Source organism: Leptonotus elevatus, chromosome 8 (genome assembly GCF_054856555.1).
Source record: "Leptonotus elevatus isolate MCC_2025b chromosome 8, RoL_Lele_1.0, whole genome shotgun sequence".
Lineage (NCBI taxonomy): Eukaryota > Metazoa > Chordata > Actinopteri > Syngnathiformes > Syngnathidae > Leptonotus > Leptonotus elevatus.
The window spans coordinates 1,919,413-1,944,478 of NC_141246.1; the positions used below are offsets into that span (position 1 = coordinate 1,919,413).

A 25,066-nucleotide genomic window follows, 5' to 3' on the forward strand; every position below is an offset into this window, starting at 1 on the left:
GTTAGGGAGCATCCTTGTCAGCAGTTTGATTTGAAGCGAGGGAGACGTCGGGCAGGGGCGGGGGCAGGGGCGGGGGCGGGGGCGGGGGCGGGGGGAATCAAGATTTGTCCTCTGTGTCCTTCCTTCCTATCTGCTCTCTAATTCCCATCAGTCCCCCCCCCTCCTCCTCCTTTTTCCATGTGGGAGTGGGAAGAGGAGGTCTGATTGAATGAAGCAAGGGAGAAAGCGCCATGACGGGGAAAAGGTCAAAACCTTGTTATGCTGCTTCGCTCGTACTCCGAGTCATCAAATACGTGGAAGCTGCAAACCTGCCGCCCGTCCGTCTGTCCAATGTCCATGCTTCAAATTTGGTAGCAAGCAGGAAGGAAACTTGAGCTACTCGTTGAAACAAACAATATTTTTTTTTTAAAAAGGCAGAATAACCTGAAAGTGGCTGCTCCAAAATGGAGGACCGTTTTCCGGGCATGGATTTTGAGACTTTTTTGTGATGGACATGCCTACCAAATGTCATGTTACAAAAATAATCCTTCTTTCGGGGCTGAATTTTCAAATAAAAACTCCATGGCAGCGATGTAGCATCAAACCTAATCAACGCTCAAAATTGACCTTAAAATGGCTGCTTAAAACCAAGATGGCAGACTTCCTTTGACTTTGCGGGGAGGGCTTTTTTTGTGGGTCCACTCACGAAAGGCAAGCCTACCAAATGTCATGTTACTAAAATAAACTGGATTTTGAGGATGAAGTTTCAAATGAAAACTCTGAGAATTCGTCCTTTGAAAACCTGCTCAAAACCAAAATGGCAGACTTCCTGTGCTTGGGATTGGCTAAAATTGACATCGAAAGGGCAGTTGCCCAAAATAGCAGATTTTTTGTGTCATTTTGGTCATGGATTCTTGAGGGTCTACTCAATACAGACATGCGTACCGAATTTCATGTCACAAAGTCAAACTGGCTCCGGAGGGGCTGAATTTTCAAACAATTAAATCAAACGTCGGACTGTTGAAAATGGTGACTTGAAAACAAAATGGAGGACGTCCTGTGTCTTTTACGACATGGCTCCTTGAGACTTTTTCGCTGTTCTAATCATGGTCGACATGTCAAGTTACATGTTGTTACGTGAAACTGGCAGAATTTGTGAACATTCCCGAGCCACATACTGCTTCACCAAATCGACCGCCAGCCATTTCCACGGTCGTTGCACTTGACACACACACACGTCGTCGTATGTCTTCATTAGCCGGCAAAGTGAGGACAGCAACGCCTTCGCGTGAATGCAGAGGAACACCCCGTCTGGCTCGCTTGTCGTCAGGCGCTCATTGATGTTTCTGTCGCTATGGTAACAGGGGTGTGTGTGTGTGTCTTGAGTGTCGCGCTGACGTTTGCAAGACACGCACACGCACAAACAAGCTCAGCTGGAAAATATTCACGGCGCTTGCTTCCCTTTTCCCACATTTTGTTACATTAAAAAAAAAAATTGGCCTCAAAATTCATCATTTTAATTTAAATCAATAAAATAAATAATGAATAAATAAATTCTAATTCGTCCCTGTAATGTAATGTAATATATAAATATTTCTTAAGAAGACGAAATAAATGTGGAAAAAGTGAAGCCCTGTTACAAAATTGTTCCGAAATCGAAGAAATTATTATTATTATTTATTTTGCTCAAATTTCTACACGACACCCGATAATGACAATTTTTAGGGGAATTTGTATTAATCGGTTAAAAAATAAAATGTGTGAAAAGTCAAAGCAATCCACATTTTAAAGCAAAATGAGAAAAATGGCATCGCGAATACTCTCCTGATACGCTTTTTTGTATCCTTTTGGGGGAAAGCCTCAACGTTAGCGGCTAGCGGCTAATTGCGCTTTCACCTGCTAAATAGATTAACGTTACCTAGCGTAGCTCTTTGTTTGGCGTGTGCGCGCAAAGCAGCCGCGGCGGAGCTTTATGACACCTTTTGCCAGGGGAGGTCAAGCGACGTCTCGTCTGTTACAGTCCCGAGATTACCGTATGCCGAGACGTAAGCCTATTACGCGCGCCAGCGCGTGCGTGCGTGCGTGCGTGCGTGCGTCCAAGACATATGGTGCAATATTTGAAGTGCTGTTTCTTTAAATAGCAGCAGTCAGTCAATCTATAGTAATTTAGTCAAGGAGCCAAAAGAAGCTCCGGCGCACGTGCGCTCGCGTGTCATCAATACATTAGCGAGCAACAATCAATACGCATTCATGATATCCGAAGGGTGAATCGTGATTATTTCAAATGTCATATTTTGAAAAAGGTCTTTTCAAAATGCATTTGCCTACATTTAAATTAAAAAAAAGCAATTCATTGCAGGTCCGTCCCGCGGTTGGTTCCAGCGTTCCAAAGTTCTGCAGATGCAAGCGTGTCTGCGGATGGTGTCGGAGTGGGCCCGCAAGTCGGCGCTGGGACATCTGGCGGACAAATTCTTCACCAAACTCAACAGCGCCGTCGCCGTCCTGGCCACGCCGCCGCAGCAGCTCACGCAGGCGAGCCGCGCGCGCGCTGGCGTTTATGTTCTTCTTTTAGCTAAAATGGAAATGGGATAGTTTTTATGAAATAATGACTAATAATAATAAAAAATAATACATAAATATATAATAATAATACATAATAATAATATTACATTAATAATTTATTAAATTAATTTATTGTTTTATAATCAAACATATTTGATATTTTACAAAAATCCTTCCTTTTTACAACTGTAAAAAATGACAGGCCCTTGTCTTGTTGATTTATATTTCAATAAAATTACAATTGAGTTTAAATCATAATTTACCATAAAAAAAATATTAGTCATTTTTATAAAATCTAAATTAAGTATCATATCACATATTTGAAGTATTTATATTTCTAAAATAATTCATAAACCTTAAAGCCAAAATAACTTATGTACTGTTTTCTTCATGTTTTTTTTAATTAATGTATTTTTTCATAAAAATGCTGATTAAAGCACGAAGTAGTATTATTAAGTTTTCACAAAAACATCAAAATTTTCATTGGAATAATAAATGCATATTAAAAAAAAAAATTGGGTTTTATTTGTAAAGTCCAAGTCATTTTTTAAATGATTAAATTAATTTATGTATTTAAAAAAAAAATGTTTAATCCCAATAAACATACTCCTTTTTATTATTAATGCAACTATATTTTAGTTAGAAAAAACCCTCAAATGTTATTTGAAAAAATTATATAAAATGATTTTACTAACTACATAAAAAAAAAAAAATAATTCAATACTTGCTAAACATGGAATATAATTATGTAATACATTTAATTGTAATAAATCAAATATTTTGCCATTTATATTATACAGTAATTGAATGCACGTCAATTCATGTGACAAATTATTTCCAGCTGGTTTAACAGTTCCTTTGCCTGCTTGTGCAGATGAGCTGGCGAGTGTTGTCGGGCGAGCACTCGTCCCTGAAACCGGTGCAGCTGCACAGGATCCTGACCCAGTACCAGATCACCGCCGAGACGGGACCCGTGCCCGCGTGGCAACCCGGAAGCGAGGACGAGGCCTATATCTACCGCTCAGGTGACTGAAGCCGACACCAGGTCGACCCGCTTGCCGCTTGTCCGCGGACAGCAGGAAGCGCTAACGTGACGCCACGGTTCCGTTCAGTGGACCTGCTGGAGAGCTTTGAGAACCACCCTCCCATCGTGCTGCCCAGCGGCGGCTTCGGCGTGGACCTGGACGGCGAGCGCGTGGAGGACAGCGTCTACCGACAGCTGCTCTACGTACGCCACTTCCTGTGGGGCCTGCGCGCCAAGACGCACGCTAACGCTAACGCTAACGCCGCGCACGCTAACGGCAACAACAACAACGCAGCAGCCGATGTCCAGGTGAGACCGTGTCCCGACGCTGACCGGACTGTGATGTAACAGTGGGGCTTAATTTACATCAACGTTTTCGAAACGAATATTGGGACTTTTCAGCAGTGGGCGTGGCCTATATGGCGCCACAAATCTGATGATTTGCTGCGACTCACATCATCCTATTTAAAAAAAAAAAAATCACAGATTTGATGAGTGTCTACGTACGACAGCGTATTAGGGCCACATATATATTTTTTTCGTTCGGGGGGGGGGGGGGATTTAATATTCCAAGAAAACAAGTGGCAAATTTGCGAGAAAACAAACACACCTAGCGTAGGATTCGTTGGTGGTTAATGGGACACTGTTTATAAAATGAAAAGGCAGGATGGAGATTTCAACTCTACTCGTCATACACGGCAGCTCGAGCTATGGAGGACCAAAACTGCCAAAATTCAAAATCAATAGATCAATAAAAACGGATATAAAAAAATAGAATTTCAGAATCAAATCCCCAAAAATGCATATAAATGGAAATAAAAACAACTATATATATATTTGTATAACATTTTTGAAATATATTTTTTAATGTCCGTTTTTATTTTCACTTTTAGCCATTTATTTATATATTTAGTCATTTATTTATTTTGAATTTTGGCAGTTTTGGTCCATACTGCCAGGACGAAATGTTATTCAAATGAGGGGGCGGTCCTGAGCGTGTCTTGGGTTGGACTCCGTCGTCGCAAACTGCCTTTCATTTTCCGTCAGGTCTCGCCGACTTGCGTTCCGAGAACCCCAGCAATGGCCGACGACTGTCTCGCCCACTGTCACCTCGACCTTGTTGTCGAGCAACTCAAGTCGCAAGTTGCGGTGACGGTGGTCAAGATAGTCGTCGGCCATTGCTGGGGTTCTCGGAACGCAAAATGCCGTTGCCGTGGCAACGCGCCGTTTGCCTACAAAACAAGGCTCATTTTTGAGGGTCTAAACATGCATGAAAACTGATGAAACACTGCACACACATCAGTCCTGGCAAAATCAAACATATTTTATTTGTTTATTGTGCAATTTTTTAAAAATGGTTCAACAGCGCCCCCTACAATTTTTTTTTTTTACGAAGCAGCCTTGGTTGTGCGCATGCAAACTTGCCTTGCACACACACACACACACACACACACACACACACACACACGCACGCACACACACACGCACACACACACACACACACACACACACACACACACACACACACACACTTATGTGCACACAAATACATGCACACGCCTAAAAACTGTAATCTGTGCGCGAGCAGCTGTGCTGGTTGAGGAGTTTCCTGCTAATCTTGCAAATGAAAGACAAAACCTCAGACGCATGCGCGCACACGCACACACACGCACACACACGCAGAAGAAGGAAAAAGAAGAAGCTAGACATGGTTAAATCATGGCTAATCTGCTTAGCGGTCAGGCTGTCTCATCAGGGGGCCGACTAGACCGTAATCCTCCATCTTAGAACACATCGCCATCATCATCATCATCATCATCATCATGAAGGCCTTTTCCTCAAAAATGGCCGCATTGATCAGCCGCAGGTTTGCTGAAGATGGTGACCGCTCACTAACCAATACTTTTGCGATCAGTTGCTCTATTGCTTGTTCCAGTCATTCTCAAAGTGTGGTGTGAGGCCTCCCTCTAGTGGCAAGTGAAAGAATCACTGCCAAAGCATCGTTCAGTTGTTCAGTCCAGTATTTCATTTTGAAGTTCATAATTACATTTCAACTTTAACAACAGCTAGTTTTTTTTTTTACTTTTATTTCATTTTTATTTACCTATAATGCATATTACATTTAATTGAATCATTACTTAGGTGCAGTTTTTTTACTTCATTATATTATTATATTATTACATTTGGATTTTTTTTTCTTCTCAAAATTTTAGGTATATTTCTTGTAGTTTGGGGTGTTTTTCTAATTATATTTTAACTTTATTCTTATAAAACGTTTCCATATCACAACAATATTTTATTTATGTCATGTTTTTTTTTTGGTTTTTGGTTTTCACAAAAAAATTGGACTTCATTCCTGGATAATTATTTATTAGATAATAGATATATTATAATGATGTCTTTTTTCTTGTAACATTACAACTTTAGGACTACAACCTCTGTTCCATTTTTGATTTTTTAATGTAAGCTACGCATCTCTACTTTCATTTTGGTTGGGGGTGCGTAGGGGGGGGGGGGGGGTTGTAAAAATTGAGTGGTAAAAAAAAAAAAAAATTGAGTGGTAAAAAAAAAAAAATTGAGTGGTAAAAAAATAATAAAAATCTTTCCACTAACATTAACTCCTCCCTGAAATACAAAGCTTGTCTCTCAGTCACCCACTAGGCCACGCCCCTTAAAGGCACACATCCAGCACAGCAATGCTACAAAACCCCCACATAGAGATACCACAAATGTGACTGCTTGCTGTTTTGTTTTGTCATAAATGTATTTCCTATTTCCTCCTCTAGGGGGAGCTGCTGCCCCCGCCCCTGGCGCACGGCAGCCCCCGCTCGGCCGCCGGCGACGGCGAAGAAGAAAACGGCCGTGGCCAAGCGCACAGTCTTCGGCGGAACGGCGGCAGCGCCCTCCACAACCATCATCATCATCATCATCATCATCTTCCTCATCCTTACCATCAGCACCCGCCCACCATGACCAGCTACCCCGAGGGAGGGGGAGGAGCCCCGCAGATGAACGGGTGCGGCAAGTCCAACGGGCTCATCGCGAACGGCATGGAAGGTACGATTTGGGGAGATGCCAACGTTCCTTTGGGCTGGCGGCCCCCCAATAAGAGCCAATAGGATTTCTGCAGTTTATGTGGTGGCTCAAATTGACCCGTTAGGTTTCGGGTTCGACATTTTTTCAGTTCAACAACAAATTTCAAAAAACGTATGCATTTTTGGGGATTATTTTTCTCATGCAATTATTATATGATTTTTTTTGTATTGTTTTCTAAAATGTTTTTCCCCCATTTGAAAATGGCTGCATTTGTGTTAATTTCCTAAATTATATCTTTAAATATTTTTGATTTTTTTTTTTTTTATCCTCATGTTGATCTATTAATGTTTAAAATTGAAAGTTTCAAAAAGGAATTTATATATAATAAAATATCCTTTTTAATTCAATAGTATTTTTAATGATGTTTTTATTAGAGCTGTCAAACAATTACATTTTTTATCAGATGAATCACATCTTAGAATTTTGATTACAGTAATCGCGATTAATCGCTTAATTAAAAAGCCTTTTTTTTAAATCAACATTATTTGCCCGCCAAATTTAAAGAGCACCTGTTAATTATTAATTAATTTTCCCGACATTTAATGCTAAGAGGACGTCGTCAACATTTTTACACTCTCATCCTCATCTTTTTCTCATCAGTTAATTACTTGCATAATTTAAAATGAAAAAAAAATGACCCCAATATTTTGACATGAACAAATATTTCGAATGTCGTACGCAAACATGTTGTAAATGCTTTACTTGAATGCAGTAATGTTTATTGCTCAAACACAACCTGTGCTACCTTGAACGTAAGGATCACCTGCGGTCAAAATTAATAAATTATAATAAATAATCTGCGTTAATACATGATGAATGAAAAAAAAAATGGGATTAATTAATTAGCTGACGCTTTAACTTTGGCGGCATCATTATTATTAAAAATGCTGTAAAATGTTGCTCTTTAAAAAAATTTTTTATTTGTCATTACTTTCATAATTATTTTCTTTGCCCAAGTCTGTGTGTGTGTGTGTGTGTGTGTGTGTGTGTGTGTGTGTGTGTGTGTGTGTGTGTATATATTTGAAATTGTGTATTGTGAATTTTTTAAAGTTATGTATTTGCCTAACATGGTCAAATTTACCCGTTCATAAGTCTAAAAAGCTAATAAAATACATATTTTCAAAAGAAACAATGATCGCTGCTGGCGGTCAATAGAAATGTATGTTATGCCCCCCCCCACGCCCCCCCCCCACCTGCATCGTTGTCTTCGTGTATGTGGCCCCCATAGCAAGATCCTCTGTGTGTGTGTGTGTGCGTGCACGTGTACGTCTATCCACTGCAGGTTGTGTTACTCGTGGCTGTGAGTTCCCCTTCCCCGTGTGGTCCTCGTCCCCGGACGCCCCCCCACTCCCTGATGACATGTGTGTGGTGTTTGTAGTGGAACTGGACAAAGGACCCTTCGGACTCGGCATGGGACTCATTGACGGTCTGGTGAGTTCTCGCACTTTTTTCTTCTCGTTATATTCAAATGAGATTTTTCAAAACCTGGTTATTCACTCATGCACCCCCTCCCCGCCCCCTCGACCCCCCACCCCCTCCTCAGCACACGCCGCTCAACGCCCCGGGCATCTACATCCGCACGCTCATCCCCGACGGGCCGGCGGCGTCCGACGGTCGGCTGAGGATCGGCGATCGGATCCTGGCCGTCAACGGGACCAGTCTGATCGGAGCCGACTACCAGAGGTACGCGTCTGCAGTTACTTCGTTGTAGTCATAGCGCCCCCTACTGGCATGGCTCGCAACACCCAATCTTCTTTTTTTGTTGGTTTTTTTAGGAGATCTTTCCGAGATACAGTACATATTTTGTTCTTCATTTATCAACATTAAAAAAAAAGAAAAAATAATGATCTTGATATCTGAGGGGCATTTATAGCTGGTTGCAGCTCTAGTTAGGGCCCGAGAATAGTTAAAAATAATAATAATTATAGTTTGGAAATTTTCATTTAGGTTAGATCTTATTATATATTATATGTAGTTAATTTTAATGAGTTTTCAGGGTGGTTCGGTTAGTTTTTATTTTTAGTATTTTTTAGTTTTAAAAAAAATGCTTAGTTTTAGTTTTTTTTTATGTGTATCACTTGTGTGCAATATTTAATAAACACCCTGGTAAAATGAAAAAAAAGTAATTAATTTCTCATTAAAAATCAAACCCAAATGCTCATGTATTACATTAATTACCAAAGACTAAAACCCAGGACATTTTTGCTAGAATTATAGTTAGTTTCGTAAACATAAAATGTAGTTTCAGTTAGTTTTTTTTTGTTGAAGGCACTGAATGCAAGTTAGCAAGTTTTTGCAGATTTGCGCCCCCCCGACGTGCACGCGCGCGCCCAGAGTGCCGAGACGTTAGTTGCTTATCATAAATGGACCCTTTTTGCCCTTTTTCCACGCAGTGCGGTGGATCTGATCCGCCTGGGAGGGGGTCGCCTCCGCTTCCTGGTGGCCAAGTCGGACCCGGAAGTGTCGGAGAAGATCAGCGCCTCGTCCTGTTGACGGACAGATGGACCGACCGGGCTGGCTGTCAATCAAACTGCAGATGAGCACGCGGGGGGCTCCAGTCGGGAAATAATGTCTGCAAACATTCGGCATTCGTCGCTTGCTGTTTGGACGATTGACCCAAGCTCCGCCCCCTTTGTTCGTGACATGGTTTGACGGCCGATGACGTCAACACTTTGAAACTCGTGAATTCCTGATGAAAATTTGCAAAAAAGTTGCAATCACAAAAAAAATCAGCACCTGACGCGACTTTCACTAATGGACTCAAAATTGGGCGGACGATGTCCATCGGGAGTCGAGACAGGACAAACAAACGTCTCGAGGAGCCGTGTCCAAAATTGAACAGGAAGTCGTCAAAGTTTGAGTGAATTCAATTAATGACCATTGGAAAGTTAGAAGAAAAAATAGCAGCACGAAAAAGTCTCAAGGACCCGCAAAACGTCGGCCATTTTGGTTTGGGTGAATTCTTCTTTGACAATTTCTCCAAGGGAATTTTTCCCAAATGAGCCGCAACTAAAACGCGATATCCTCAACAGAGGGTGGGGGAGGTGCATAATGTGGGTTCCACCATGGCATCAAACATTTTTGGGGTCATTTGGAGGATTCACCCAGAACCAGCTGTTCTTATGATTGTAGTAAAAAAAAAAAAAGACAACTTTTTTTTCTTTTTTTTTACATGATAAAACATTTCAAACTGTTCAGAATGTTGTTTCTTCACTTTTCTGCATCATTTTTCACTCTTGACCATATTTGGACAATGGACATACACTGCTTCCTGGAAAGTCAGGGTGGAAAATCCCGCCCGGGGAAGACGCAAATAAAAGTGTTTTAAGTTAACATGGATTTGTTGGAGTGGCATTATTTTGATATTAAAAAAAAATAAAAAAAAAATAAAAAATTTTAACAGAGAAAGTTGTAATCTTACAAGAATAATTTTTTGTTAAAAAGTTATTTTACTTTTTTTTTTTAAGATAGACTCAGAAATTTACAGGAAAAAGTTTATTCAAACGTAGGTCATAATCTTAACATGCAAAACATTTTAAACCAAAAAAATCACATTTAACATCTAACAGTGTTCTCTAAAAAAAAGCACTAATCCAACAACAATTACAATTGTTAGTTTTTCCCCCCGCAAAATAGTTGTAATTGTAAAAAAAAAAAAAAATTCAAGATCAAAAGGCAGACTTCAATTTTTTTTTGTTTTTGTTTTTACAGATAAGAAAAAAAAATCTAAATGGTTTCAAATGGTTCTTCTGCGAGTCGCGACTTCCTGTTGGATGAAGTGTGGAAAAAATAGACAAGACAAGTTTGAAGTCAACGTGGCTTTAATTTTGTGCTACAACATTCTTCTTAAATCACAACTGTGGGACGTTTACAAAAAATACATAATCTCTCTAGAATGTATTAATGCATGTTTATTTTTTAATTTATTTTTTTTACACAAAATGTTTTAGGAAAAAAATAACTTCTAGTAGCGACGTTAGCCCGGCGAACACGGCTAAAGTTACATTCTAAAAAGCGATAAAGGTTACAATAAAAATGACAACGTGTAGAAATCTTTTTAAGGCGTTTTTTTTGTTTTGTTTTTTTAAAGGGTTATAAGCATGTCTTTTCTTCTCATTTTTAACCGCTAAATTAAAAAAAATGGTTTTGTTTCAAGTTAGAAACTGACCGCCGCCAACCTGCAACAGACACACATTTGTTTTCATTTCGCCGATTAGAAACGATTGCCGTAATTTAGCCAACCAAGTCGCAAGACTCGATAATCTCGTTTCTTCGTCCGTCAAAAAAGTCCACAAAAGTAGTGTTTGCTTCAATTTGTAAAAATTGGTCAAATCTTTTTACGACAAATTTCCCTTCAGGTGTTTTTTTTTTTTTTTTTTTTTTTTTGTACCCGGGGGCCCGGTTCACTTCCTGGGCTCGTGGCTTTGTGACATCATGGCGACGATAACGGGTTGCTGGGCGACGGGCGCGGATCCCTCGCCGTCGTCCATCTTGGACCGCTTGGCAAGAGGTTCGTCGCCGGTGCCCGGATGCTCGGCGGAGAGCGGACGATTCACCAAAACCGGAGGGGAGCTGGAGGCCTGAGCCGCCAGAATTTGGAGAGGGCTGCTTAGACCTGCACGCCGGGAAGAAGAAAGATGAGGAGAGAGAAAGAAAAAAAAAAAAAGAAAAAAGAAAAAGTCACATTTTTCTGAGAAGAAAAAAACATCTTACAATAATAAAAGGAGACCTTTTTAAAGGAAGAAGTCACAATCTTAAAAGGAAAAATGACAATTATTGTAAATAAGTACTTTTGTCAAAATTTACCCGTACCTAATAAACAGAATTATGACATTTTCCCCCAGAAAAAATATGTAATATTAAAGAGTCACAATTTTTTTTTAAAACAACAAATTTTTCAAGATAAAAAAACAATGTTGCAAGAAAAACTTTAAAACTAAAATTATTATCTTATGAGGATAAAACCTTTTACTTTTTTGTATGTTACCTTGTAGAAAAAGCCCACCTAAAAACAACAACAAAAAAAGCACAACTTTCTGCACAACCCACCTGAAGTGTACGCGGCCAGGCTGGTTGCCGCGGCGACGGCGACGCTGCCGTGCTTCCCGTTCTGCACGACGGGGTGCACGGGAAGTTGATGCAGCCCCAGCGCCACGTTGCGGGGGTCCACGTTGTGATGCCCGGCGCTGTCCAGCGTCTGGATCACCAGATCTCGCTTCAACTGCGCCTCTGAGGACCGCAAAAACGGCTCACGTGAGAAACCGCACATTCCAGACTGGAAATGGTTTGTGCATGAGTTAACCCGTTTTTTTTTTTAGATCCAAAAAAAAAAATGGGACTAAAAAGTTTGAATAACGCAGTATTTTCTTTTTCTTTATAGGTCAGAATTATAACAAGAATAAAGTAGTCAAAATGACAAAAACTAAAAATTAAGAAAAATTTCCCGTGGTATTTCGTTTTGTAAACGTAGAATAAAGTTGGAATTTTTAGAGATTTTTTTTTTTTTTTTTTTTAGAGATAAAGTTCAAATATAGCATAAAAATACAAAATATTCCGATAATTCAATTTGGATTATTTTGCGATGAAAACATATTTTGAGGAAAAGTTGACTTTGTCCGTTTGCAGCTGTCCATCACAATGGCCGCCATTTTCGGTGACCCACCTCTGAGGTCGCCGCCGCACAGCCCGGCGTTGACCGGCGAGGGGGCGCAGTAGCCGTTGGGTGGGGCGGCGGTGACCACGCGCAGCATGGTGATGGAGGACGGCGGCGGGTTCTGGAGAAGGTGCACTTGGCCGCCGCCCCCCGGGATGAGGGTTAGCGCCTTGCTGAGGGCGGCGCTCGGGTACGGGGGCGCCGCCATGATCACCGGCTGGGCGCTGACCGGAGACCCTGCACGCACATGAAACAAAGTCGCAAGCTGAAAAGGACAATCTTGTGTAAAAACTATTATGATCAATGAGAAGTCTTCTTTTTTTTTTTTTTGCTAGAAATTTTTAATCTTACAATAATTAAGTCTTTTTTTCCCCAGCGGTATTTTGAGATGTAAAAAAAACAAAAAACAATTGTAATCGGAAAGACAAAGTCATTCTTTTATTATTAATAAATTATTATTATTGTATATAGAAGTCATAATATTTTTCAAAATAGATTTGACGAGAATTCATTCATAGCTTTTTCCCAGATAAAACAAAAACACCGTGGTAATATTTTGGAGATACTGTAGAAATATTCTAATATTAGGAAAAAGCCACAATATTACTAGAATAAAGTTTAGGTTTTTTTTTTTTAGGTAGAATTAATAATCTTAAGGAAAAACAAGAGAACATTAATAATATTTTGGAGAAATATCGTAATCTTAAGAAAAGTCAGATCTTTCAGAGAAAAGAAAATCATACTTTTATGAATATAAAGTTTTGAGTATTTTGAGATCAAAGTAATATTTGTTACGTTATTAACAGAGAAAAAAATATTTTCTGCAGTAACAATTTTTTTTTAAACACAAAATTGGTATTGTACAACAATAAAGGCAGAATTATTTTAGGAAAAACAATATTTAATTTGTTTTTATTTATGTTATAATTTTTTTAAATTAATTGTTGGGAGATTATAACACTTTATTTTAAAAAGTCACAATATCTTGGCATGAACAATTGCAGTCACATAAGAATAAATTCCAATTTACTTAGAGAAATTAGATTTTAAAAAGTAATATAAAATTAATAAATTGTATTTTTTTTGGGGGGGGGAATATTTACAAAAAATTATGCAATGGGAAGAATTTATTCATTTTTGGGGGTAAAAACTGTCAATTGTAGGAACGAAGTTTTCCTTCATAAATTCTTTCTTTAATGTTGCATATAAAATGTTGTCTTTCGAAGACTGACCCGGCGCGCTCTGCGAGTATCGATATTCGGGCACGGCGGCCAGCTTGTGCGCCAGCTGCTCGTGGTGGTCCGGGGGGAGGGGCGACCCGTCCCTGCTCAGACATTCGGGGGTCTGAAGCCCGCTGGACGGCGGCGAAAGCAGGCCCTGGTGTGTGGGCGACGCGGGGGCGCTCCTGCAAAACACGACAAACATCAAGACGGCGGCCGCAGCGGACGCCTGGCAAGAAACGCCACTTACTTCGTTCTGTCCAATCGCGCGACAGCGAAGGAGCAGAAAGGACAAAACAAAATGGTTACCCCAAAAATCTGTGTGGAATTGTGATGATTGCTTCAATCCAGCCCACATTTTCAAATTAAAGGATTAAAGAAAAAAAAAAGTTTGGCAGGATTCTCACTTTATTGTCAGAATTCTGAGGGGGAAAAAAATAAATAAATAAATAAATAAATAAATAAAATAAAATACAAATAATTCTGAGAATAAAGTGCGAATCCTGCCAAACTTTTTTTTTCTCTCTTCACTGGCCCTAATCCTCTTCCAAAGAAAATAAAGTCAGGCATTTTTTGGGCAAACTTTAAATGATAATAAATTTAAAAAAAGATATATACAGTGTATATATATATATATAAATAATTTGGTAAGGAGCCCCAAAAAGTGACATGGCAGGAAAAAAATAAAATGTTTCTCAGTAGGATGTGAAAAATGTATCGTTCTAACAAGAAGAGGAACATATTTCACCCCCCCCCCCACATGACTTTAGGGGCTCTGTAATTTGGTGATTAACTCATTTGCTCCCAAAAACGTATAAATATGTTCTATTTTAGATATTACCAGTGTCCCAAAGACATATTTATACGTTTGAATGTTTTTTTTTATGCTCGAGCATCCAGAAAGCTGAACTGCAGAGAACGGCAGATAGTTATTACAATAAACGGCCAGCAAGTGACACCAGAGTATAAGAGCTCAACCAGGGCTTGGTGGGCGGGTGCGCCTCCTGCCCCCGCCCGGTTGGGGAGGGCCCCGCTGGTCGCTCCTCTTAACTCACTACACTAGGTTTGCACAATACACTTTTATAGACATATAGGGCACATAACACACTTTGGGGGGTGGGGTAGGGTGAGAAAAAAAAAAGAGAGAGCTCAACCAGGGCCATGTTGCAAAAAGCTCTTTCCCCCTCGTTTTAAACAGATTTGTGAATCATGATTAAACTTAACTATATTCTAACGCTAAGTGCTGCAAAACGAAAACAGATAGAAATACACTTTTTTTTCCCCGATGAAAGAAAAGACTCCAATCTTTCTTTTGGTAGGTTTCATGTTTTGATAGCAATAGAACACAATATTCTGTGGGCCTTGCAAAATCAGCCAAAATCCAGTAAAACAGCCGGGAGCGAAGGGGGTTGCTTCAGTGAAAATGGCTGCCAGTGAATGAGTTTAAAGACAAAATCAATCCAAATCTTCTGTCAATAAATTGGGCAAATTAAAACATGAGAGCCGAACACCGATTTTGGCATAAAAACGCAAAATATCATGTAATCCAGCCGATCATATTTCGCCAGATGAGGTCCGGAGGCGCTTACCGGGACGAGAGGGGTCCGAAGGGGGTCCGGAAGCAGGCCACGCCCCTCTGCCGGCGCTTGCGGAAGGCCTGCTCCACCAGCTTGCCCTCCGAGGCCGAGTCCACGCGCCAGAAGCTGCCCTTGCCCGGCTCGTCCTGCGAGCGCGCCACTTTTAGGAAGTAGCGGTTCAGCGACAGGTTGTGTCGGATGGAGTTCTGGGGAGGACAAGACGCGCGTTGTCTCGCCAGGTCGCAGCTCAAATTCAAAGGCGGAGTCAATCTTACAGGAATTTGGTTCTATTTTGAGGTTTTATTTTTTTATTTTAATTTTTTTTTTAAACTGAATAGTAGAAGAATGAAGTAATGATTTTGACAATAAAGCCACCACTTAAATTTTTTTTTAAGAAAAAAAAAGGCAGTTTATTACATCATTTGTTAAGTCAAACGTCACAAGTTTACAAAAAACGAATCGGAATCTAATAAGAAAAAAGTCACATTTTTGGAAATAAAAAGTAGTAATTTATATAATCCAATTAAGTAAAGTTTTATTCAAGTTAGAAAATTCTTCAAGAATATAGAATAAAAAAATAAAATAAAAAAAATCTTAGGATGATAAAGTCAAGTTTGTCCAATTCAAAGTTGTAGTTTTATATGGATACATCTTCTTTTCTTTTTTTTTTTTTAAAAAAAGCTACGAAAAAGTACATTTGGGAGAAAAAAAATAGTACAGAACAAAAAGTATTTTTCAGGATACATTTTATTTAGTAGAGGAAAAAGTATTGTGAGAATTAAGTCAGATATATATATATATATATATATATATATATAATTTTTATTTAAATCTAATGAGAACAAAATCTTATTTTTTCAAGATTAAAGTAAAATTATAGAATTTTAACATTTTATACAATAAAGAAGAAAACATTTTGGGAGGAAAAAGTTGTAATAGTACAAAAATTTGGTCAAAATGTTTACAAATGAAAAGTCATATGCTTATATAAATACAGTACAGCTAGAATTTTGGGTAATTAGATGTCTTAACATTATACGAATAAAGTGGCATTTTGGGAGAAAATTGTAATATTCTGAAATGAAAACTTAATATTTTAGAGAACAATTTTTAAAGAAGAATGTTGAATTTTTGTCTCTAAAAAAAATCTATTATGAAATTTAAGTCATATTTTGGGGAGAAAATCTTGATCTTATGAGAATACATTTATATTAATGTTTTATTTAAAAAAAAAAAAAAAAATTTTAAATTTATGTCTTCTTTTTTTTTTAATGAAGTCATATTTTTGGGCAATTAAAAGTTGAAAACTAATTGTAATTTTGGAAAACGGTTTTGGAAATTGAGCAAGAATAAAGCCCTACTGCACAATGAAAGTCGTATTTTTGTTTGACAAAAACGTATGCTCTCCATTCAAACACTTTAACGGCTTTAACGAGCAGCGACGACGGCGGCGACACGCACCTGCCAGCCCTTGTCGGCGGTGCGGTAGTACGGGTAGTGTTTGGTGATGTGAGCGTAGATGCCGCTGAGCGTCAGCTGCTTGTCGGGCGCCGAGGAGATGGCCTGGACGATCAGCTGAGCGTACGAATACGGCGGTTTGGACTCATCCTGAAGAAGAAGAAGAAGAAGAAGAAAAAAACACACAAACATGCCAATCGGCCGTTTACAAACAGATTCTCACTTCTGAGTTTCAACAAATGTTGGAAAGTTTATCATTAACTACAGCTCTCCTTGCCCACCCGTGAGGGCATCACAGTATCTTAACTCATTCAAACCCAAAAACGTGTAAACACATTTTTTAATACTTTGTCCTTCACTCCCAAAAACGTATTTATATGTTTTTTAATGTAAGCGCATACAGGAGGCTTTGGTGCAGCTTCTGACATGAAGAGGTGGCTTAAAGCAATTGTAATTATTAATAAAAAACGGCCAGCAGGTGGCAGCAGAGTATAAGAGATCAACCAGGGCCAACCATGTTGCAACAAGCTCTTTTTAGCAGTGTTTTCCACAGGAAAATTTATTACATTTAGCTATATTCTAATGCTAATTACTGCAAAGCCGAAACAGATATAAATATACTTTTATTTCCTGTTAAAATGAGAGACTCTAATATTTATTTTGTTAGGTCACATGTTTTTATAGCAATAGAACACAATATTCTATGGGCCTTGCAAAATCAGTCAAAATCCTGTAAAACAACCGGGAGCGAAGGGGGTTGCTTCAGTGAAAATGGTTGCAAGTGAATGAGTTGATTGCTGCGTTTTGTTTTGTTTTGTAACAAAAAAGAAGTAGTAAGTCACCTTGGGGCTGTCGCCGCCGCCGCCGGCCGCCTCCCCTCGGGACTCGCCCCGCTGCTCGGCGACGTTCCGCCTCTGCTCCGACACGGCTTTGGCGGCGTACTCGGCCGCCAGCTGCAGGTCGCTGGTCACGTTGCGGCCGTAGCGGTAACCCGACGACCCGGCGCCGCGAGGGCTCGCCGGGCACGAGTTGGGAACGCTGGGAGGAAAGGAAAAATAAAAGGGAAATAAAGACAGATTTTGGAGGAGGCAAGAAAGTTGTCGTATGACAAGAATGCAGACAAAAGTGGTCATTTCAGATTTTAGTGATCTGGTGAGAATAAAACAATAATTATGAAAACTCTCACAATTGTGAGAATAAAAGCTTTTTTTCCAAGAAAAAAAAAGTCAACAGCTTACAAAACATAGCAGCATTTTTTTTTTTAGAAGAAAAAAAGTTTGATAAAAAAAATTATTTTTGGAGAAATTTTTGGGGAAACTTACCCTCAAAAAATGCATTTCTCTATTATGAAAAGTTGTAAATAAGAATACAGAGGCAAGAAATGTGCTCCTCCAACACAGACCGATTGGATGATTATTATGAACACAAACGCAAATTACCTTCTCTTTAAGCCCAAAAATGGAAACATTTCTTCTGTTTTGGGAAAAATGGATTTTGGTGTTTATAAAAAAAAAAAAAGTGACTCTTGAACCATTGCTGTATAAAAATACCTGCAATGAATGTATTTTATTTTTCTGCAATGTGAAATTGACAACCAAATGTATGTTTGTTGTTTTGTTATACTTGAAATAGTTACAAAAAGAAAGTTAAAAAAAAAGAAAAGAGGCTAATTTGGAATAAAAAGTCACAATTTTGAATACAATCTGATAAAAAAAAAATTATGACAAAAGTCACACAACATTACGACAATGTTTTTATTTTTTCCGAAACATTGCAAGAAAAATATAATAGCACTATTCTAATATAAGAATGCTTTGTATTTATCAAGAAAAAAGGCGTATACACACACACACACACGCACGCACGCACATACACATGCAAAATAATAATAATAAAAAAAAAGAGAGCAATGATGATGACATGTCAAATCGGTAAAATTACCGAATGAACAATACTGAGCTCTTAAGAAAAAAAAAAAGTAAAAGAAAAAATAATAGAAAAAAGGCAGACTATTTTTTTTTCCAAAAAGGTTTGTTTTCTACATAACTAACAGAATATGAGAATAAAGTCTGATATTTTTTAACAGGGTTGGTCGAGTTCTGCTACCTGGTATCGTATCAGGCCGGCACGATACCCCAAGAAGAGAAAATTGCCATTCATTTCATTAAGGAAAATGCCATATTGTGAAATATAGGCCGTACTTTATAATTGTCATTATTTTGGGGGGGAGAAATTATATGTATCAACAGTTCTACTCAAAACATGAGAACTTGTATTGATGTTGGCCTAAAAGAAATGGTACCAAATATCCCCTACATATTAATATTTTTATTATTTTTTTATTATTATTATTATCATTATCACAATACTGTCGTCTTATTTGGAAGGGGAAAAAAATTATTTTATCGATTTAAAAAAAAGTCAAACAGAAGGGGGAAAAAAAATCTATCTTTAGAGAATAAAATGACAGTAAATTGCCTTTTAAAATGCTTGAGTCAAAAAGTCCAAATGTTAAGAGTGGCGATGATAAGTCGTCATCGTCAAGACTCAACAAAAAGCACGCACGCACGCACGCACGCTCTCAATCAGCCGCGTATGTTAATTATTGGCCAGCGTCCACGTTGGACAGGCAACAACAGCTGCCGCTGTTTGCAAAGTCAACAATGCGGTTCTGATTTTGGCATTAGCGACAAACTCGCGCGCGCGCACGCACACACGCTTTCTCTCAAAACAAGCTAACATGCTGGAGGCGGATGTTAGCTTTTGCAGCTCCAGTGTTTTCATTTGAATGTTCGTTAGCAAACCACAGGCTCTGAAACGCAAGTCATAATATTTACGAGGAGTCATATTTATGCAACATAAAATTCAAAACATTATCTTTTTCCTTTTGTCCATAACATGCGTCACGAAATAGGCAAAAAATGTTGAGCATTGTTTTTGACTTTGAAAATGTCTTTTTTGGATTGAACACAAACTGCGTTCATGAAGGCCGACAGAAATGAGAGAATATTAACTCTTGAGCTCTAAATGCTTCATCCATGATCAAAATAGTTGTTGATTATTTTGATAACCGATTAATTGTTGCATCTCTAGTTATAACATTGTGTGAATGAAGTGATATTTTTTGGAGAAAGTTGCAAGAATAAAGTCCAATTTAAAAGTTGTATTATGAGAATAAAGCAAGTTTTAGTTCCAGGATAAAAAGTTATAATCTTACAAGATTAATTCTACGTATTTGTGCTAAAGTGGTAATCTGTTGAGAAGAATCGTACTTTTTCCAGATACAAAATTCATTCATAGAAAAAGTCAGGTTATTTTACAAGATGTACATTTTTTTTTTAGCGATATTTTTTTTTTTACGAGAATAAAGTCAGATTTATTTTTTAGATAAAAGGCCGTAACTAAACGATAAGAAAGAAAGAAAGATAAAAGTCGGAATATTACAAGACTTATTTCGGGGGGGTTAAAAGTCATAATCAAACCACAATTAAGTACCATCGTCCCCAAAATAAAAGAAGTATTACAAAACAAAGTTGTGTTTCTTTAACATTAAATCATAAATTTAGACAATTAAACTTTTTTTTTCCTGCGTAAAAAGTTGTAATATCTCACAAATTAAGTTGTATTTGATATTATTTTACATAGACAAAAAGTTACACAAATATGGTTGCATTCACTTGAGCAAAAAATAACATAATAATAAGAATAAAGTCATATTATTGGAGAGAAAAAAAAAAGTGTATGAGAATAAAACGTGTTAATTACAAAATAATGTATAATTTGCTTGACATCATGATTGGGGGCTGGGTACCCCTTAAAAGTCTAATCCTCTGACACACACACACACTCACGTTATTAAAAAAAAAAAAAAAAAAAAAAAAAAGGCCTCCAAAGCACAACAGTCGTCGACTCCACCAATCAGACAACGTGTAGCTGCAGCCCTGCCATATAAGGCATGCGCACGCACTGCAGTGACACTAATGCGTCACAAGAGGGTGCTCTCACCAACGCACACAACGCTGACCATAAAGAGTTAATGTTCAACCGAGAAGGGAAAACTATGTGTGAGATATGAATGAGCTCATGTCAACATTACACACACTTGTATAGATACACACACACACACACACACACACATGCATGCACACAGTCACATGACGCAAGACAGCAAAGTCCTGTGAGCGGTCACATGTCAGGCTGCACTTTGAATAACCTCCATGTACACAAAGTGTACGTTCGTACGCAGTCACCTATGGACAGACACGCAACTAAAGAAACTGCATCACTTACATCATAGCATGCAGTCCCAACATTTCACATAGTTTGGATTTTTTTTATACATTTTATTACATTCAACAATTTGCTCTCTTTTTTTGCATTGGCGATATTCATTATTATACAAAAACTATTGTTCATCATGCGCCTCTTAATCAATGAATGCAAATATTTTTTATTATCTTCAGAATCAAATTTTGAATTTTTCTAATATTTTGGTGTTATTTTGCCATGTATATATATATAATTTTTTTTTTTTTGTATATTAGATTTATATTGTCTATCACCCAGTATAACTATAGTTATTTTATAGGCTACTGAAAATGTTTTTGTTGTTGTTATTTTATTGTAATTTATTTTCATTTCAGTCATATATGATTAGCTGGCGAGCATTTTTATTTTATTTTTTAGAAATACAATTTTTTTTAACTTACATATTTTTTGTTTATATACTTGCAAAGCAATAGCTTTGATTTTAACAATTCAAAAAAAATTTTTTTTTCGTAACATCTTACTATGCACATTTCTAAATTTGTAATGTTTATGTATTGTATTTTTTTTTGACGAAATATTGCCCTCCTTTAGCAACTTTGTTCAAAATACAATACTTTTTTTTTTATTATAGTATCTTTGTCAAAACATCAATACATTTTATTACAATACTTCTTTAAACCTTTTTTTCTAAAATACAACCTTTTTACATAATTAACTGGGTTTTTTTCAGCACACGTATTTCTTTGCTTAGTAACTTATTTTTTCAAATGTTTTTTTCAAAACTTATACTTTGTTAACTTTTTAATGTATTTCTTTGATGAAGACTTCTTTTAACGTTTTGTACAAAACAAGCCTGTTTCTTTCTTTATTTATTTATTTTACAATCCATACATGCAATAATGTTGATATGATGACATGCTGCGGTTTAACAGACAACTACGGGCTGACCAGGATTCCGTGCATGTGTAAATACACCAACACACACCTTGGTGTTTATTTTTCCTTAAATATACGCGCATGTGTGCGTGCGTGCGTGCGTGCGTGTGCGCGCGTACCTGAGGGTGCCCGTGGGCGACGGCAGCGGCGAGCCGAACGCCCTGATGTGCTCTTCATGCTGCTGCGCGGTGGGAATGCTGATCTTGAGTGGGGAGATGTGAGGCAAAAGCGGGCGCATGGGCGGCGAGGGCGCCTCCTTCTCCCGACGCTCTTCGGAGGGGATGAGTGACGCGAACTGGATCTTGATGACCGTGCTGGGAAAGCGGAACATGCACCTGAGGGAGGGAAAGATGAGAGCGCTAGTCATCTCAAATCATCTTTGCCTATAGAAATGAATGAAAATGCTATTAATCGGTTCTAGCAAAAAAAAAAAAAAAAAAAAACATTTTGTAAATAAATTGTAACAATAAGATAGCTCACTCACAATTACATCACAGCGCTTGTCATTTGTCCTCCGCAATCCCATATTGTACTACTTAAGTACTTTAAAAAAATTTGCATACTATTTAGGTTATTTTTGTTTTTTGATTTATATTTATTTGTTATTTATAAACACATACACAGAGCTCTCCCAAAGGCAAACAATCTACTTTACAGTGAGAAATAAAGGTTGTATCTTGTGAACATTTGCCCTAAAACGCAATGGTTTCTTCCAATCCTGCAAACTCAAGAAACAAAAACAAAAACAAAACCCCAACGACTGAACCATGTTTCAACAAATGAGATAAGTATGCACTACTACAGTAGTCCAAAAACATTGAGCTAACCGCACTAGTTACAAACAGAATCCCAGTGTTAAGAACTGCACAACTCATGACATCTCAGCTGATACAATAAATAGAAGACTGTTCCGTACGGCTTCAATGAGCCAAACGCTTCAATATTTTTTTTTTGTGTCAAGTTTATTTTAACAGGACGCTATTCCAAATTGTTTCTTACTGGATTCAAGAAGTGCAGCGAAAAGCAAAAACTTTGATACAAACCACAAAATTCATTTAGTAGGACCAGTAATATTAATACTAATTATTTGTTGCCTTATGTTATCCTGTCTTTCCATAAACCTGAACATTTGTATTCATTTCTCATTAAAGTAGTAAAACAATGTATGTATTTAGTGTAAATAATGAACACAAAAATATGAGAAGAATGTTCGAACTAGCTAGTCCCACAGCGTGGATGTGCTGGTCTTGTGTTTATTCCATGTGCTTCAAGTCATTCTGCACTCGACTTCCGGGACCTGCTGCCTAAACACTTGCAAACGGCCAATCAGAGGCGAGCAACGCCCCGCCCCACCCCCCTTCGATGCCCCCCCCCCTCTCTCTTGCGCTTCCGCGGGCTGATTGACAACCACAACACAGCAAACGCCCTCAACGTGTTTGTTTATAGTCGCGACTGTATTCAACCAAAGTAACCACCATCACTGGAGTAAAACAAAACAAAACAAACACGTGCTCAACGTTTAGCGACAAAGTTTACGCTGAACAAGGCTTTCATCTACAAAACAAACGCACCTCCCCGCAAGGGAGCCCCGTGTAGACTTCACAGGGGTGCGTTTGTTTACATTGACAGCCACACGTCGGCTAGCAGCCCCTTCGAAAGCTATTGACGAATGTTATTGGTTCTTTTCCAGCAACAAGCGTCCCACTTTGCACTTTAAACGCCCGATGACGTAAACACAGTGCGGCTACGGTTAATAATAATCACTTTTGAAAACAACGTAACTAAATAAAGACATAGTTACTAGTGATCTAGGCTAACTAGCTAGCCATAGCCAAAGTTCATTCACTTGCGAAGTGGGCAAAACAGTTTGGATCACTTGTTTTAGAACTAATCATAAATACATTACTTTAAAAGAGCATTTTAAATATTTCAATTCTAAAAAAAAATACACAAATGTAAGTCTAAAGTCTAATTGTGTGCTAAACTTTGTATCGTCGGTCGTTTGTTTAGCATTGGATAAGCTGTCAAAGCTCCCGAAAAAAAGACTGAAAGTTACTCAAAGTCAACAACTTTGATGTACATATAAATGCATATGTACGGGGCGTGTCAATTACAAAGGATAAGAATCACGTTTATTTAGCCTCGGATGCTAAGCTAACACGCTAGCAGGCTACAGGCGGAGCTCACAGTCGGGGAAGCAGAAGCGGCGGCGCCCCTCTCCGCTGGAACACCCCGTCCACGAACACGCCGTTCTTGCCCAGGCACCGCAACGAGAAGCCGCTCTCCTCGTCGTAGCACAGCTGCAGGTGCCGGCGCGAGATAAAGCTCGAGTGCCCCATGTTGATGTCCACGGAGCCGTGGGACGAGTTCCGGCCGATGGTGACCGTCCTTTGGCGCATGACAAACTCAAAGTCCCGGCCCTCGAGTCTGGCCAGGGCCTGCGGGAGAGGAGACGCCAGGCGAATGGGGCGCATCCCGGCGGCGGCCGCGGCGGCGGCGGCGGCTTCCGTCAGCGGCGGACTGAGGAAGGAGAGCGACGGCTGGTGAAGGAAGGGGTGCGAGGTGACCGCCACTCGCACGGGGCTGCACGGCGCCGACTGCAAGGCGAGCAGGGCCCGAGCTCCGGAGTCGTCCCGGTAGTCTGCCATGTAGTTTCGTGGGGGGTCAAACACACTTCCACAGACAGTTCCGCTCGCACACAGAGTTGCAACGTGAGAGTTTGGGGCCGGGGCACTTGTTCGCTGGGGCTGACAGAACAACATGGAGTCCGGGAAGGGGGGAAGTTGTGGGATGGAACCGTGGGAGGAACCGGACTGATGCTGCGTTCACGAACTCCTCGTAAACTACTCTCTTACTGTCCGAACAGTTGTACGTTATGGGAAGTGAAATAATCAACAGTAGCAACACTACTGTCACATGAATTGCAACTGGAATTATTATATCATATTATATTATATTATATTATATTATATTATATTATATTATATTATATTATATTATATTATATTATATATAGAGCTGTCAAACGATTACATTTTTAGTCAGATTAATCACATCTTAGAATTTTGATTAATCACGATTAAACGCTTAATTAAAAAGGCTTTTTATTGCTTGCAAAATTTAAAGAGCACCTGTTATGTGTTAATTCTTTCGACATTTAATGTTATGAGGACGTCTTCAAAACTTTGTATCCACTGTACATGCTCATCCTCCTCTTTTTCTTATCAGTTAATTACTTGCATAATTTAAAACGGGAACAAAATGACCCCAATATTTTGACATGAACAAATAT

The 25,066-nt window shown here is 38.8% G+C and overlaps 2 protein-coding genes across 5 annotated transcripts in view; one reads left to right on the forward strand and one right to left on the reverse strand.

The window, feature by feature from the left end:
- The window catches only part of radil (Ras association and DIL domains), a 30,718-nt gene extending 20,724 nt beyond the window's left edge, over positions 1-9,994 (forward strand). For 3 of the 4 annotated variants that reach the window (XM_086083269.1, XM_086083268.1, XM_086083271.1), the window contains 7 exons: positions 2,339-2,511; positions 3,416-3,566; positions 3,654-3,874; positions 6,352-6,622; positions 7,944-8,092; positions 8,205-8,344; positions 9,055-9,994. In XM_086083269.1, coding sequence (XP_085939395.1) covers positions 2,339-2,511; positions 3,416-3,566; positions 3,654-3,874; positions 6,352-6,622; positions 7,944-8,092; positions 8,205-8,344; positions 9,055-9,154 — 1,205 coding nt within the window. In that variant the 3' untranslated portion in view covers positions 9,155-9,994. The remainder of the gene's footprint in view (positions 1-2,338; positions 2,512-3,415; positions 3,567-3,653; positions 3,875-6,351; positions 6,623-7,943; positions 8,093-8,204; positions 8,345-9,054) is intronic. The other variant, XM_086083270.1, reaches the window with a different exon arrangement.
- A 470-nt stretch (positions 9,995-10,464) lies between these two features.
- foxk1 (forkhead box K1) lies at positions 10,465-24,540 on the reverse strand. The gene is made up of 9 exons (XM_086083273.1): positions 23,962-24,540; positions 21,894-22,109; positions 17,412-17,607; positions 16,573-16,719; positions 15,124-15,317; positions 13,547-13,719; positions 12,324-12,551; positions 11,711-11,890; positions 10,465-11,276 (listed from the first exon to the last, which is right to left on the reverse strand). Exons 1-9 carry the CDS (start codon positions 24,534-24,536, stop codon positions 11,065-11,067), a joined length of 2,121 nt encoding a protein of 706 aa, XP_085939399.1. The 5' UTR covers positions 24,537-24,540; the 3' UTR covers positions 10,465-11,064.
- Between the last annotated feature and the right edge of the window lie 526 nt (positions 24,541-25,066).